The sequence below is a fragment of the Mustela erminea genome, chromosome 8 (genome assembly GCF_009829155.1).
Source record: "Mustela erminea isolate mMusErm1 chromosome 8, mMusErm1.Pri, whole genome shotgun sequence".
NCBI lineage: Eukaryota > Metazoa > Chordata > Mammalia > Carnivora > Mustelidae > Mustela > Mustela erminea.
The window spans coordinates 56,797,388-56,812,565 of record NC_045621.1 but is presented as its reverse complement, the minus strand read 5'-3'; the positions used below and the strand labels follow the sequence as shown (position 1 = coordinate 56,812,565).

Below are 15,178 nucleotides of genomic sequence, written 5' to 3'. Positions count from 1 at the left end.
GCTGCTGAGATCTTCCAAATCCCCTTGTTCTGAAGCCTGAGGATATTTGGATTATGACCTACTTTCCATGAAAGTCTACCAACAGGAAGAAAATAACTACCTTTACAGACACCAGCATTTTGGTCCCAGGAAAGCTCCATTTCTCAGTGTAAACAAATCCATAGCATTTTCTGATTTGTGTAGTTGATTCTCATCACTCATGGGAGTATTGCTCTACAAACTCTCTGAACACTGACTTAGCCAATGCTAAAACTGCTGCTCCTAGGGGAAACACAAGATTAGGCTCATGTGAGCCTCTGGCTATTTTTTTTTCCCAATTGATCAATATATATCTTTATTTTCTGTGTCTTTCTTTTTAAGGACAACTTAACACGTATTGTTGATTCATTAGCATTGTACTCACAGCCAACAACACTGTATAAGTCATGCCAGCACAAAGCTCATTTAACAGATATATTTTCTCTGTAAGGCCCATAACAGACTTCTTGCACTTGGGAACACTAGACAACAGCACTACACTTGAGGGCCATTCTAAACAGCAAAATCACCAACAAAAAGCCCAAAAATGAAAAAAAAAAAAAAAAAAGAAAAGAAAGAAAGAAAAGAAAAAGAAAAAAGGCACCAAATAGACCATGAAAGGACACTTGTTTATAGTTTGAGAGCTGAAGCAGAAAACAGAGCCTTGTTTTACCTCAGTGAACCAGGTGACTCAAATTTTTTGCCAGTCTGTGTGTGTACATGAGTGAATCAGAACATACAGAAGGTATTGATTTGGGGGTTAAAATAAATATTAGTGAGTATTGTGAAGAAAGAAGACTGACTGTATACTTCAGGCAGATGAACTTGGTGAACAGAAGCCTCAGTCTGAAAGATGCTCCAGCTTTCCTGTGCTCACAAGACAGGCTCCTGAATGTAGAAAGCTGTTCTTGTAGGAGTCAACCTGCTCTCTCCAGCTGGCATAGTGGAACCACACTGGGGGCCAGTCTTTTATCTCTGTACTTCTATATACATGTTTCTCAAACATTAGAATGCATCAGGAAGATTTTACTGCATCACGGAACCCATCCCTCACATGTCTCACTCAGTAAGTCTGGAAGAGTATCCCAGATTTTGCATTTATAACAAGTTACCAAGTGATGTTTGTGTGGCTGGTCCAGAGACTGTACTTTGAACACCTCTGCTCTATACCATTATCTCCATTGTATAAATGAACACCCGAAGCTCAGAGGAGTGAGAAACTTGTCCAAGGCCTCATCCACAACTACTAACTGGCTTTCAGAATAAGATGTGGCTGATTCATGATCAGCTTTTTCTGTTCAACTGCAATATCTTTGGGGCAGATCTCATCCTAACATGGTATTTCTCCCATGTGTCAACTGTTTTAAGTGGTAGTTTTATTCCTAGCCAGGCCCACAACAGTCTGTTCAGTCATTGTTGAGTTGAGCTCCAGAACCAAGAGACCTGCTATGATTTGGGGGCCCTTGGCAGGCAGAGTTGGGAGTATAGGAAGGAGCAGAGTAGAAAGAAGACAGGTATCTTTCTCAATCTTGCTACAAGGTGACTCATACTTGATAAAAGCTTAAGCTATCAGAATACAAAGGAATTGTTGTCATCAAAGAAACTTAATGGTAGATTTTGGTTGAGAAGCACTAGAAGGTAGTGATTACACACACACACACACACACACACACACATACACACACACACACAGGAGTGGAGAGTCTGACCTGATTATCTGTTATCTGAGCTTGAGCCAAAATAAACACACAGTAAGCACTAAGTGGTAGCTAATATGGTCAATTTGGAAGGGGTAAGTGGGAGATGCTGAAACAAGCTTAACCAGGAGACTCACAGCCAAGTTCCCAAGTCAGGCACTTGAGGAAAATCCATCTTCACTTAAGATGAAGTTGTTCGGCTACTAGGTCCATTACTTGTGTGCTGTATCATATTTCATCAAGAACATTTTTACATCTTACTTTTGCAGTAGTATTCCGTACTTCTGCTTACCTACATTTGGATTCAAGCACATTTTGCCATTGACGAATGATGCTGAAAGATTCAATGAAATTGTGAAGAATCAGAAAATTTCTGCTAATATTGACACACCAGAAGGTGGATTTGATGCAATTATGCAAGCTGCTGTGTGTAAGGTAGGCTGAGGGCTAACACAAGTTGCATCTCTTATCAGCAAGTCTATTTTGAAAAGTTTAGATAACTATCTTTCCTTTAATTGCCATATTTCTACATTTCTTAAAACACAAAATTTCCAAAAATTTGTAATTCAGTCATGTTGAAACAGATACTTTTTTATGTCTGATATTCAAATGATCTAATAAAATTATAGTAGTGATGGGAAAAATTGTTTAAAACAGTAGTCATGTATGATTAATTTTCAGAGATCAAGATTAGATTAGTTTTTGAATTAACCATGGTAAAAATAAAAATCAGAAGTAGAAATTACTGATTTAGTAGAAACTAAAAATGCCTTGTATTGTATAAACTTCTACATAAATTTAAGATTATGATTAATAAGATTAGGTATCTATTGTTTTGAACCAACAAAATAGGTATCAGAAGCTATGTTGTCCCTACAACAATGCAGGAACACCACTCCTCTTTGACAATCAGGTATCCAAGGGAATGATTTCCCTTCTTCAGATGATAGCTCTTCCTGGAAAATACAAGGAAACAGACAGGGCTGAAAGTCCTGGGAAGTGGGTGGCTGGCAAGGTATTAGGGAAGGAAGGAAAAAATAGGGTGGGTTGGCCCTGCCAGGATGAGCTTTCCTCCCACTAGTTCTTGGACTAATATCAATTAAAGGGAAGAGCTCTACTAAGAAACAGACAACAGACCATCTTAGAAAGCCATATTCTGGAGGTCATACTTTGATAGGCAATTTTTACCTTTGTATTACATTTATAATTTTTGTATAGTATCAGTAGAAAGAGAAAAATGTGCTTAATTTTGGGTGACATTTTAATAAAACAGGCATACTTTAAGCCCATTGTGTATTTCATTCTTACCAGTTTGCTTCAGCTTGGATTTGGGATAATCTACGACCTCCCTCATTCTCTCTCCTCATTTTTCGGGTACATTGAAATCTGGACAGTAAAAATAATTAACTATGTACAAGTCAAGATCAACTGGATAGTGATTATAGTGGAACTATTTTTTCTGAAGCATAAATCATCTGAAAGTGTTATCCAAGAAAAGCAACTGTCATAGAATTTTGTGTTTTTAATACATTAATAATTACCAATTTACAATAGATTTAAAAAGGTCAAGATAGATCAGCAATATAGTTTTCATCGTCTGAATGTATCCAGTCATGATTGATCTGCTCTCAAGAAATGCCTGCCTCTATCCCATATGACCCAAATGTTTCTTTCTCACCGTAGGAAAAGATTGGCTGGCGGAATGACTCCCTCCATCTCCTGGTCTTTGTGAGTGATGCCGATTCTCATTTTGGAATGGACAGCAAACTGGCAGGCATCGTCATTCCTAACGATGGGCTCTGTCACTTGGACAACAAGAATGAATACTCCATGTCAACCGTCTTGGTGTGTAACCTGCACTCTACATGGTTTCCAGGGCTGCATGTAGGCAAATAAAACAACACTCACTACAACACACATCAGAATAACCCACATTTGGTGAAAACTGCACATTTTCTGCTTTGAGATGAACAAATTCCCCTATGAGCTTCCTACGGAACACACATGGGGAGTGGTATGTGAGAAGTTTGGATCTACTATGGCTTGAATGACCCCAGAACCTCCTTCATTTTTCAAAGAGCCCAAGATCAGTAAAAAGCAGTGCAGTTAGCTCATTCTGTTCTCAAAGACAGTTCCAGAAAGGGGGTCTGAGGCCAAAATAACAATCACCTAGGAGTTTTTGTGAATGATGGGTCCCAGAGTTGTTCCCCCTAATAATATCATACTTTTAGGCACCATGGTGCTTCATGGGGAACAGCTGTCAAGTACTGCTTGGCTGGTGTTTATTCACATTTGGCTTATTTTTGTCATATAAAATTTAAAATATTTTTTAAATGTTGGTAACATTAAAAGAAAAAAAAAAAGCTCTTGACTTGTGCAAAACTTTCAGAGCTCTTTGACATACATGATCACATTTAATGTTCCCCAGAACCCTGGGTATCTAATAGTCCTTGTAGGAACTGTGAGGCTTTCACACAATGTGCATGGGTTGTTCCCTCTGTCTGGAATGCCTTTCCCTCGGAGGCTGCTGAGAGACTCTTAATTATCCTTTAAAAGCCAACTCAATGATGACCTCTCCCAAAGAGCACTTTTTGACCTTTGCTGAGCCGCAAAGTGATCAACCCTCCCCTTACTCTAGTACATAGATGTCTTCTTACCCATCGTTATATGGAAATGTGTTTCCTTATGTTTGTCTCTCTTTCTCTACTATGCATTCCTCGGGACCAGGACTGGTGTATAATCTCTATTTCCTGCCAGCACAGTACCTGGAACATGTATGAAATAAAATTAAATTATGAAGCAGCAACCTGGGAAGGTCATATTATCTCCATTTAACACTTGGGAAAATATGACACAGAGAATTCAATTCTTAAAATGACAGTGCTATAGAAATGTATGTGAGAGAGAAAGAGAGAAGAGAATACTAATATCAGATTAGAAAAACTATTCTCTAAAAAAAGAATTCAGTGATATATATATATGTATATATACATATATATATATGAATGAATGACATGGATCTCTTTTTTATTTATTTATTTTATTATTTTTATTATTTATTTATTTTATTACTTTTTAATTACTTTTTCTTACAATCATTCAAATGTCCCATTAAGAGACATCTTGGAAAAAGCAGGATCATAGAAGCAAAGATGACTTATTGCTTAGAATGACTCTCTCATCTAATAAATGTTCAATTCATTGTTTCTCAATAAGTTGCTACAAATGCACAGAAATCTTGGGTTATCTCCATGCTTGCCTACAGCACTGGACTCGGTTCCAGGGGCCACTAAACTATGGGACATGGTCCCTGGTCTTGAGGAGCACACACATAATATAACTGTGTGAATTAAGCCAATTGATCTAGGTCAAATAGAAAATGACACTTGTCCACTTATGAAGGGCTTCATGGTATGATCCTTGCTACAGCCCCACAGCAGCTAAAAGTACAAGAACCTGGAGATAGGAAGAGCCAGCGTAGGGGGAAGTCAGGCTTAAAGGTGAAGAATTCTTGGTGTTGGGGTAGTTGAAAAAGCATCTGAACATGTCAGACTCTGGAAGATTTGTATTATCTGGATTCTACTACTGTTTACCAATAAAAATCCAAATAAGATGGCAAGCGTGTATTATACAGCCAGATACGCAGTTGGGTCATTTACCTGAGTATTTTAGGCAAAATTGTACTTTTCCCTCAATTTGAATCTTGGGTCTAACAAAGATATTAGACAGAATTACTCCCAGAGTGTAGAGAATATGTGAACATGTAGGTGTCCAGGGAGGATTATTTCCTTCACTTTGGCTGACTTCACGATCAATGTATTCTTAGTTTCATTGTTTTTAGGCTTCTTTTTCATTTGAGTTTCCTCTTTGTACATTATCCACATCTGGAGTCATACAACAGCCAAAGGTGCTGCTCGGTTTTTAACTTCGGCAAGTAGAGGCCATGTTCAAAGTTGATTAATCTATGCCTACTTTATTTTTGAAAGAACTTGTATCACTTGGGAATGAATGTGTCAGTGGGGGAAAAAAAAAAACCACAACACTGTGTTTTCAGTTGTCCTGAAAAAATATGGTGGGATCCCATAAAACTGATTAGTGACATCAAAACATCAGTAAGAACAAACCTGGAACTGGTGCAGGAATGTCTCAAATCAAATGGACATAGGAACTGTAGTGTATCATCCTTCAGCAAGCTGTCCTTTCCTCAGCTCTCAGCCCGCCTCATCCAATTCCAGTAGGAGTTTCTGAGCTACCTGAGTCCCCTGGGTCACATCTATCATCTTCTATCCACTCCTCCCCAGACTGTAACATTCTTTACACCTTGAGCCTGCTGCCAAGCGGCACTCAGAAGAATTGTGTCTCTACCCTTGAAAATATGACACACTATAAGTCTTTAAATAAATTCCAAGTGCACTCCTTAGAAGCAACAGACTATAACATACCACATTGCCAGGCACTGACTCTTAGGAATTAATTGGATTTACAAAATTCAGGCAACAATTATTAAACCAATTAAGTGACTATGTTAATTGTGTATTTTTAAAATTATTATTTTTTTTACTTGGAACCAAACCAAAATACCAAACTCAGTATGGTATCTTTGAAAGAAGCATTCCTTTCTTTATTTTACATACTTGAATTAAGATGATACTTAAAATCTTTATGTCAATTTTAGGAATATCCAACAATTGGACAACTCATTGATAAACTGGTGCAAAATAATGTGCTATTAATCTTTGCTGTAACCCAAGAACAAGTTCATTTATATGAGGTAAGCAAACACAATTTGGGGAATTCCTCTGGGGAGATTACTCGATATGAAACTTTAACATGAATTCTGAGGGTTTAATGCATGGAACACCATTAGAAAATCGTGAACACTGACAAATATACTGGACACTTGCTAAAGTGGATTCAGTTACTGTTGGCAATTTAAATTACAAACCCAGGGGCATGATGGAGAGTGGGGAACAGATATGCTAGGACAAGAAAAAAAGAAAGAATTTGAGAACGACATGGTAAATTGTAAGGCACCAATGAATGGAGAGAACCTACCTAACAGAAATCAGTCTGTCTTCCGTTGAACGGTTCCATCTGACCAGGAGAGGGTTAGCAGAGAATGGGAGCAGAATTGACTTCAAACTTTCAGACAGCTATAGATCCGATGCATATATGTAGAGACACAATTTCAACCATTGAGTAGAAAGAAGTTGAAAGAAAAAACTTGTTAAATTGGGCCAAAATATATTTTCTCCTTCCTAGTAGCTGGATTTGCAGTTCGAGTTTGGAAACACCAGATGCAGAAAGGGAACTGTTTCCTTCGATGAGCTAATGCTCATAAACCACTGCCTAAACTGTAAAATGCATATGCAAACACAAAATGTTTCTGTGGTTTCATTCCAGCCCATGAAAACAGTATGTCAGAATACCATGAATCAAAGTAGTAGCAAATGATTTATTGCTGAAGGCTGGTTTCACAGAGAAGTAAGGAATCTCCAGCCTGGCCCCAAGAAAATGTAGAGGAAATAAGTGTACGTTAAATTGTCTACATCTTCCTTCTATGCAGAAGCTTCAAATGCTCTTAAATTCAGAGTCTGATCTCCCCTTCCTTTGAAAGGACCTCTTAACTCTCTTGGTGACTTCACAGGGCTCGGGAAACTCTGAGATTATTTCACAGAATGATTTGATTAAATGCCACTCACTGCTGAGGACAGTATAGCCCATGAGCTTGCAAGGGGTTTTGTAGAAAGGATCCAGGAGGAGATCCTATCTTGCATTTTTAATGAGAGGAGGGTATTGTACTCCAGGTGAGATTGCCTTCTGCTGAAAACCAAAAAAGTCCTTGGCAATCAAGCTGCATACTCAAGGCCTTTGTTCTACTCAGAGACCATGTGGGTTCACCTGATCTGGGCATTTTTTTTTTAAGCTCTTTAGTATGTGATACTTGTTTCCAGTGGTTTTAAAGTAGTAGAGCTGCAGTAAAGATTGTTAAAAAAAAAAAAAAATACCCCAAATACAATAGGGAGCCTATTCTGCCTTTGATCCTAAGGCTATAGTGAAAGGACCCCAGGGGTCACAGCACCTCCTCCTCAGCCGGTTCCCGTTTAGAAAGGGCAGGAGGGTTGCACAGAACTTTTCTTAAAAGGGGAGTCTGGGAAATACGATTGATGATCATGAACATAGTCGTCCATAAGTCACTTCGGTAATAGTCTTTAAGACTCACAACTCATTTACACGCCTCCTCAAAACTGCTATTAAAAAGACAGAAGAAGATGAAAAATAACCACATGGCAAAACAGAATCTGTCGGATTTAAGTTCGTTACACTGATGGTTCCCCTGTTGCAAAGGAAATGATCATTTCCAAGGAAAACACCAGATTAGAGCCTGCCTCTAATGTAACAGCAGGACATTTATTTTGCCTGCCTACTAATCTCATTATGAGGCAAATTTATGTTCTGTCATGATCTGTGGTCTTTACCATCCAGGCTCCACTAAATTCAAAAGGACATTGTCAGGGAGCCACGCAGCCGACCAGGGCAGCAGCCCACTCTATGACTCTGATGCTTTCTTTCATCATTTTATCTCTATTTTGATAGACTCATCATTTCATCTGCATTAGTGGGGGCGGAGGTGGCCGCCTGGTCTAAAAATAATAACAGCAACATTGCATTTCCCTGAAGGCTTCACACAGCATGAAAATGCTGATCTCTTGTTTTATTGATAATGAAAACTGAAAATAAACCAATAATGGCTTGTGTTGCATTTCCATTTAAATCTCTTAGAAGGAGCCCTATATGAGCAGGTGCCCCATGCAACCTGATGTTTGGATAGCTGGCGATAGAAGGAACATATCTACTAAAGAATCAGTGAAAAATAAAATCAGCAATAGTATAAATAAAGCAGCTAAGTTGTTGGGTCTATGGAAAGTCCAAAAGGCAATTTGCTTGGCCCAGCTCTGTGTTGAGCACAGTTATATGCATACACTCCAGGCAGGGGATGGCTCTGATTCAATGGTGGCCCCTCCTGTAGCAAATACGATTTATGTCGCCCATTCATAGAATGCAGGAAAAATCACTGGTTTTGGTTTTGGGTTGGTTTTTTTGTTTTTGTTTTTTGAGAGGGGGGTAACTTTGCTAAAGATGCTCTGGACTGTCCAGATATGTAGTGTTGCTGTTCTTTGTGGTAACAAAGAAGAACAAACAATGGAAAGCATAAAGTAAGCAGTTTTGCCGTCAGTTCACTATGACTGCAACGTGCACCCCAGACTCCAGCAAACAGATAATTTTGAACAAACTTATTATTATGAATAGATGCCTGTTTGTCCAATTACAGGGTTCAAAAGATAATGATAGATAATAGACTGAGCAGTAGGTAGTATATTACATTCTAGTGCTAAACACCATTTTGAATCAGGATTCAATTACCTAAGCTTAGAAAAAAAATTTATCTTCTCTGCTGCTTTCAAATGTGTACTGTTAATTTACATTAAGATAGTATCAGGCTGCTAAAGCCCAATTGTCTAATTTGACTAGTCTTTTCTTCCTAGTGAGATATTGAGATAAAAAGCAATTAAATTAGCTTTCTTAACTACGTTGTCAAATCATATTATTAATCACCTGGGATTTGTTGCAAGACTGAAAAATTCTAATCTTTCAAAATGTCTACATCTGGCTGGAAAAGATGAGTTTTGTGAAGTTAATAATGATAATTATTATATAACCTACTATTTACAACATAATGTTGAAACTTTAGAAAGTAAACAAGACATTGGTAATGAACACCTCCAGTTTAGATGCTAACATCTATGACTGCTAATTGATGTCCCTATGGTTATTAGGACAGAGTGATGTATCTAAATCATAGGGACAGGGGACCCATACTCATTTTAATACCACCAAAGGGTCCTTTCCTCTGGAGGTGAAACACCCTCAATGATTGCCTGTCTGAGGAGAATGGTGGGTTTTGCTCATCTTTCTGTTTAGGCTATTTCTTGGTGCCAGTAGATTTTCATCTTTTGTCAAATTGGATGAAAGTTTCTAAATAGTAACTTGGAGTTTTATGTGGCAAATACCTGTCAAAGTTGAGGGAGCCCATGTACAAGAGCAGGAAGAGGCATACCTGACCATTGCTACAATCTTCTGCAGTCCTGGCCGTCCCCTCCCCCACCCCTTCCACCTTGGACTCAGATGGCCCCAGAGGACAGAAACTCTCTGCCATCACCCTTGGGACTGATCTGTTGGATAAGCTTAAGAGCCTTCTTGCTCAGTCATAAAAGGAAAAACCCTGAACAAGTAAGCCCATTTGACGATCACTGTTATCTAAGAACAAGCATAAAGAGTAGTCACAACATACTAGGAGCCTGATGTTTTTGTGTAGTTTGTGAATATTATCTATCACATACGAGTTTCAATTTTTTTAGGTATCAAAAACTAACTTTTTTTCACCTCTTCTTTCCTTTTTTGCTCATCTTTTGAGCTTTTCACTGCAGCAAGAGAGTTGAAAGGAGGCATAGAATTAGAGAGGGAGATAAAACAAAAATCGGACCCTTTTGCTGTCTGTTAGTCTGTTCTATTATTGTTTTGTTTTATAATGTTCACTACCGGAATAGATCAAAACAGTTTTGCTCTGATGAAAACCCCCTTTTCTCTGGCTTCAATTTTGACAAAATAAAAGGACTGGACCAGATGACCTCCAGCTTTAGTAGTCAGGGACTCTAAACCTGGTGGAGGTAAATCACCATGAATTCCAATGATCTACACACCAAGTTCAGGTAGCCAAAATATAGCTAATTTCAGGGCATGAACAAAAATGCTTATTCTATCACCCCCATCCTGTAATGAAGTATTCCAAATTTGTGCTCTTAGTTGATATGAAATCATCTAAGAAGAAAAAGAGAACTTCTGGATTATGAGAAATCCCCACAGAGTTAACAAATTACTCTTAAGTCAAGTGTAATGGAAAAGGATTTTGACTTCTCTTTAATTGATGGTATCTGGGAATAAAGACTGAGGAGAGCTAGCCTACGCTTTCCTCATTAATGAAAACAGCTTGTAGAGAGGGAGGATTTGGAAATAAAACTCACGTCCTCATATTATCAGGGCACAGTTGTTAGAAGCATTTTCCACACTAATTAATAAATCACAACTGTGAAAAGTCACCAGTAGTTACCCTGAGTTTACACATAGTACTTCTAAAGAACTCAAAGGCTCATAAATCAGAAAATAAACACACAGGGTAAAAAAATTTAAAAGATACAGATTTAAAGTAGGGTTTTAACAGGATGTACTATTAGGCCAAACCTTAGACAAATATAAAATGGAATTTTTTTTTAAAGTTTTATTTATTTAAGTAATCTCTATACGCAATGTGGGGCTCAAACTCCTCACCTTAAGATCAAGAGTCGCATGTTCTTCCCACTGAGCCAGACAGGTGCCCCCTAGAATGGAAATTCAACACAAAGCCTAATTGTTTCAAAAATTTACACAACACCCAGAATGTCTAGCATATCATTAGAACCAATATGTTATTGATAGCAGCCATTTATTCATTCATCGAATATTTCATGAGAACCTCCGTTGGACCAGGCCACGCTTTCTAACTACAGAGGAGGGTAAGACAGAGTGACTGCCTTAAGAAGTCTCACAGAGCATTAACAGACCTGTAGACCAATAATTTGCCTAAAAATCAGGATGAGGGCATTTTAGAGGTTGTGTTCTGGACAGACATCCCAAGGCAGAGTTTTGCTGTGAGGTCAGAGTTTTCATATCTGTCCATGTTTTTACTTTTTTCTACTCACCGTCTTTGTTAGGAGGGGCAGCAAATTAATTGCCTATTGTAAAACTAGCTTTGATGTTAACAGTATGATAGCATTGGACTAAGCCCTTCACTTTATAACAATGGAAACTGAGAGCCAAAGATGTCATGCAGCTATGACTATGAGAATAATAGGGATGGGATGGTCTGCTGAGGGCTTACTAAGTGGTAGCTTAAGGTTAAGTATTTTAACTCATTTTATCATTTAACCTGCATGTTATGGACAAAATAAACCCAAATAAAATAAAAAATAACAATTAAACCAAATAAACTAAAATGAAATAAGTAATAAAAGAACTCAAAATAAAACAAGTCTCCTGTAAGAGCCCGGATTTGAACCAAGGCACGTTGAGTCTATAGTCTTCAATCACTGAGTAAGTTGCACTGGAACCTTGGCTGCTGTCCTGAAAGAGCCCGCCAATCCCTAACTAGACAACCAGAGAAGCAGCCTTGTCAACAAAGTAACCAACTATGAAAGTCGATGAGCAGTAAAAGCACAAATCCTAAGGGCAGAGCAGAGCAGTGTCACAGATGAAGAGATGAGTACATAGAATTCTTGAAAATGGCAGAGTCCTTCAAAACCAGTGCACACTTCATCTCGGTCCTTGACTGTTTCTGTTAATTTAGATGAATACAGCAGTTTTACAATTTGTGGACTTGAAAAAAAAAAAAGAGACATTGGGATTCTGACTTATGGGCTATTTAAGTTAAGTGGTAAGAACAGGTGACACAGCTAGGACACATCATGCCATTGGTCAACATATCCTCAACTGCTACTCTCTGTAGTAATCACCATCTGCAGTTCCAGCCAAAGGAGGAAAAGGGGACACACAGTTCAACAAAGACTATAGGATTTGTTATAATACTACAGTTCAAACACACAGAAAGATAGATTCATATAAAGACACCCACATGCCTACTACCCAACTATCTCAAATCTGAACATTTTGCCATTATATTTGCTTCAGATTTTTTAAGGAAATAAGACATTCCAGATATGGTTGCCTCCTGGGTACCTGTGCAACACTAGCCCTACCCTCCTCTTTTCTTCCATAGAATTAATCAATTCCCTGAACGTAGTGTTTATCATACCCACATTTATTTTTTGTACCGTAAAAAATCTATAGATCCATAAACAATTACATAATTTTGGCTTACAAGTTTAATTTCATGCTGTACCTATTATTTCTGCAATTTTCTCAATGTTATGTTTTGGGGGGTGGTTATAATGGTAAAATACACATAGCATAAAATTTACCATTTTAACCATGTTAACATATGCAGTGCTGTGACATTAAGTACATTCACATTGTGGTGCTCGATGTTATGTTTTTGAGGCTTATCCACAGAGATACGTGTACCTCTGGTGTACTCTGTTCTAATGCCTTGCGCAGTGCATTGAGCGTATGCAGTGCAGTATGCTCATTCTGCAACTGACAACATCAGATTGTTTCCAGTAGTGCAGCATTACAAAGGTTGTGGCCATACACATCCTCACACATGTGTTCTCCATTGACGATCCATGTCTAGAACTTAAGTCCTTGGCTCACAGGAAATGGCATCTGCAAGTCTCCTAAGTGTGTCCAAACTGCTTTCCAAAGTGGCTGTATCAATGAATCTACCAGCTCTGTGGGAGTGTGGTCAAAAACAGGAAACAAAAACATCACACACTTAAGTTACTTTTTTTCCAATGACAAAATTAATCCAGGTTAGTTGCCAAAAAAAGAACAGGGGAGGAGGATACAGAAAAGCACAAAGAAGAAAATAAAGATCACTCATAAACTCACCACTTAGACACAGCTAACCATTCTTGACATTTTAAAATAACTCTTCTCTTTTTTTGCATGTATTTACATAATTTAACATAATTGGCATCATACTATACATATTAAGTATATTCAGATTTTTTGAATGAATTTATACATTTATAGTCTTATAAAAGCATGAAAATTAAATTGTATTTAGTTGTATGTCAAACAATCACTTTTACTGACAAGAATCACATTAGATTAAATCAAGGTCATTCTACAGTATTCCAAATTTGTGGTTGCTGTACTTACAGAGTGTCTGCTTTAAAATAAAAGCAAACTTGCTCCCAGGCACCTGAGTAGCTTAGTCAGCTTAGTCATTAAGCCTCCAGCCTCTGACTCTTAGTTTTGGCTCAGGTCATGATCTCGTGGTCTGGGATCGATCCCTGTGTTGGGCTCCAGCACTCAGCACTGGGTCTGCTTCAGATTCTTTCTCCCACTCTCTCTCTCCCCCTCCCCTTCTGTCCCTCTCTCTCTGTGTGCCCGCCTGTGCTCTCTCTCTCTCAGATAAATAAATAAGTAAAATCTTAAAAAGCAAAAACAAACAAACAAAAAAACACCTTGTTCCCCTCCCCCCAGCAGCCCCAGAACATCCGCAATTACACTATTTTTATATTAACTACCAGGTCGCTTTTTCACATATTTGAATGATACTTAGTTATTTTTTATATATTCATGTAATAACCTTAATAGGACTAGCAAATTATTTCCAGTATTCTTTTTCTAATCCCCCAAAGTACCCTTTTGATAAGGACTCCAACATCTGTGAAACATACTATTTCTTCAAAGGCACCCCTCTCTACCACAAAGTGCTCAAAGCTCTGTTAAGTGTTCCACTCTATGCTTTCTCGGAGCCTCACAGAATTCTTATTTAACTCACTTACCCATTTATACCCTGAAGCCCTACCCACAGCAACACTTGGCCACTCTGTCCATGCCTGCAAGATTGGCCCAAGTTACAGTGATGCTTAAAGGAAGCTCACCTTGGCTTGTATCACCAGACAGGAGTTTAACTACAACCAAGCATTCTTCACATGGTGTAGCCTTTTACAGATTACATAGAGCATCAGGGTGCAAGGACAAGTTAAACTGACAGACCCTGGGCATAGAAAAGTTTGGGAGTATTGTGCATTTTAATTTTATGCTTAATGACCTAAAAGAGCCAAAAATATGCTACAAGAGGTAACTACTAATTACAATATAGTTCAATATTTTCTTGCCCTTGTGGTATTGAATCTTCAAAAAGTAGACAGAAAATTCTTAAAGGAGAACATTTTGTTGAGCTTGAACATTTGGGGCACATTTTATTCACTTATTCAGAAGTCCACATACTTTTCTATAAGGTTGCCAGATTTAGCACATAAAAATACAGGATATTCAATTTGAATTTCAAAATAAACAAAAATAATTTTTCTTAGTATTAGTATGTTCCATGACATATTTGAGACCCACACTAAAAACTTTGGAAATATTACTAAAAAATGGAAAAGAATAGTGTGTAACAATGGAAAAAATTAAAGAGGAGAGTGTAAGACTTTCTTCTATAGGCTTTTCAGGGAAGACCCCTTTTAAGAGGTGATTATAAGCAGCAGCCTAAAGGGTGAGGAGTTTTCAAGAGGAGAAGGCATGTGCAAAGGCCCAAGGCAGCAAAGGACTCAGTGCTCAATGTGTTTGAGAAACTGAAAAAAGGCTAGTCGGCCTGATGAAAGCTAGGGTAGAAGAAGATGCAGTGGAAAAGTGGAAAACTCAGTCTTAAAGGCCTAGAGAAGTAAACATGGTGTTAATCTACCGGCATCATGCATTCCAAAACATCACTTTTTTTTCTTGATTAGAAAACAGAT

At 38.1% G+C, this 15,178-nt stretch overlaps 1 protein-coding gene across 4 annotated transcripts in view; it reads left to right on the top strand.

Annotated features, from left to right (window-relative positions):
* ITGB6 (integrin subunit beta 6) overlaps positions 1-15,178 on the top strand; it is a 126,232-nt gene that overhangs the window by 66,518 nt on the left and 44,536 nt on the right. For all 4 annotated transcript variants that reach the window (XM_032355713.1, XM_032355711.1, XM_032355714.1 and 1 more), the window contains 3 exons: positions 1,985-2,150; positions 3,399-3,560; positions 6,391-6,486. In XM_032355713.1, coding sequence (XP_032211604.1) covers positions 1,985-2,150; positions 3,399-3,560; positions 6,391-6,486 — 424 coding nt within the window. The remainder of the gene's footprint in view (positions 1-1,984; positions 2,151-3,398; positions 3,561-6,390; positions 6,487-15,178) is intronic.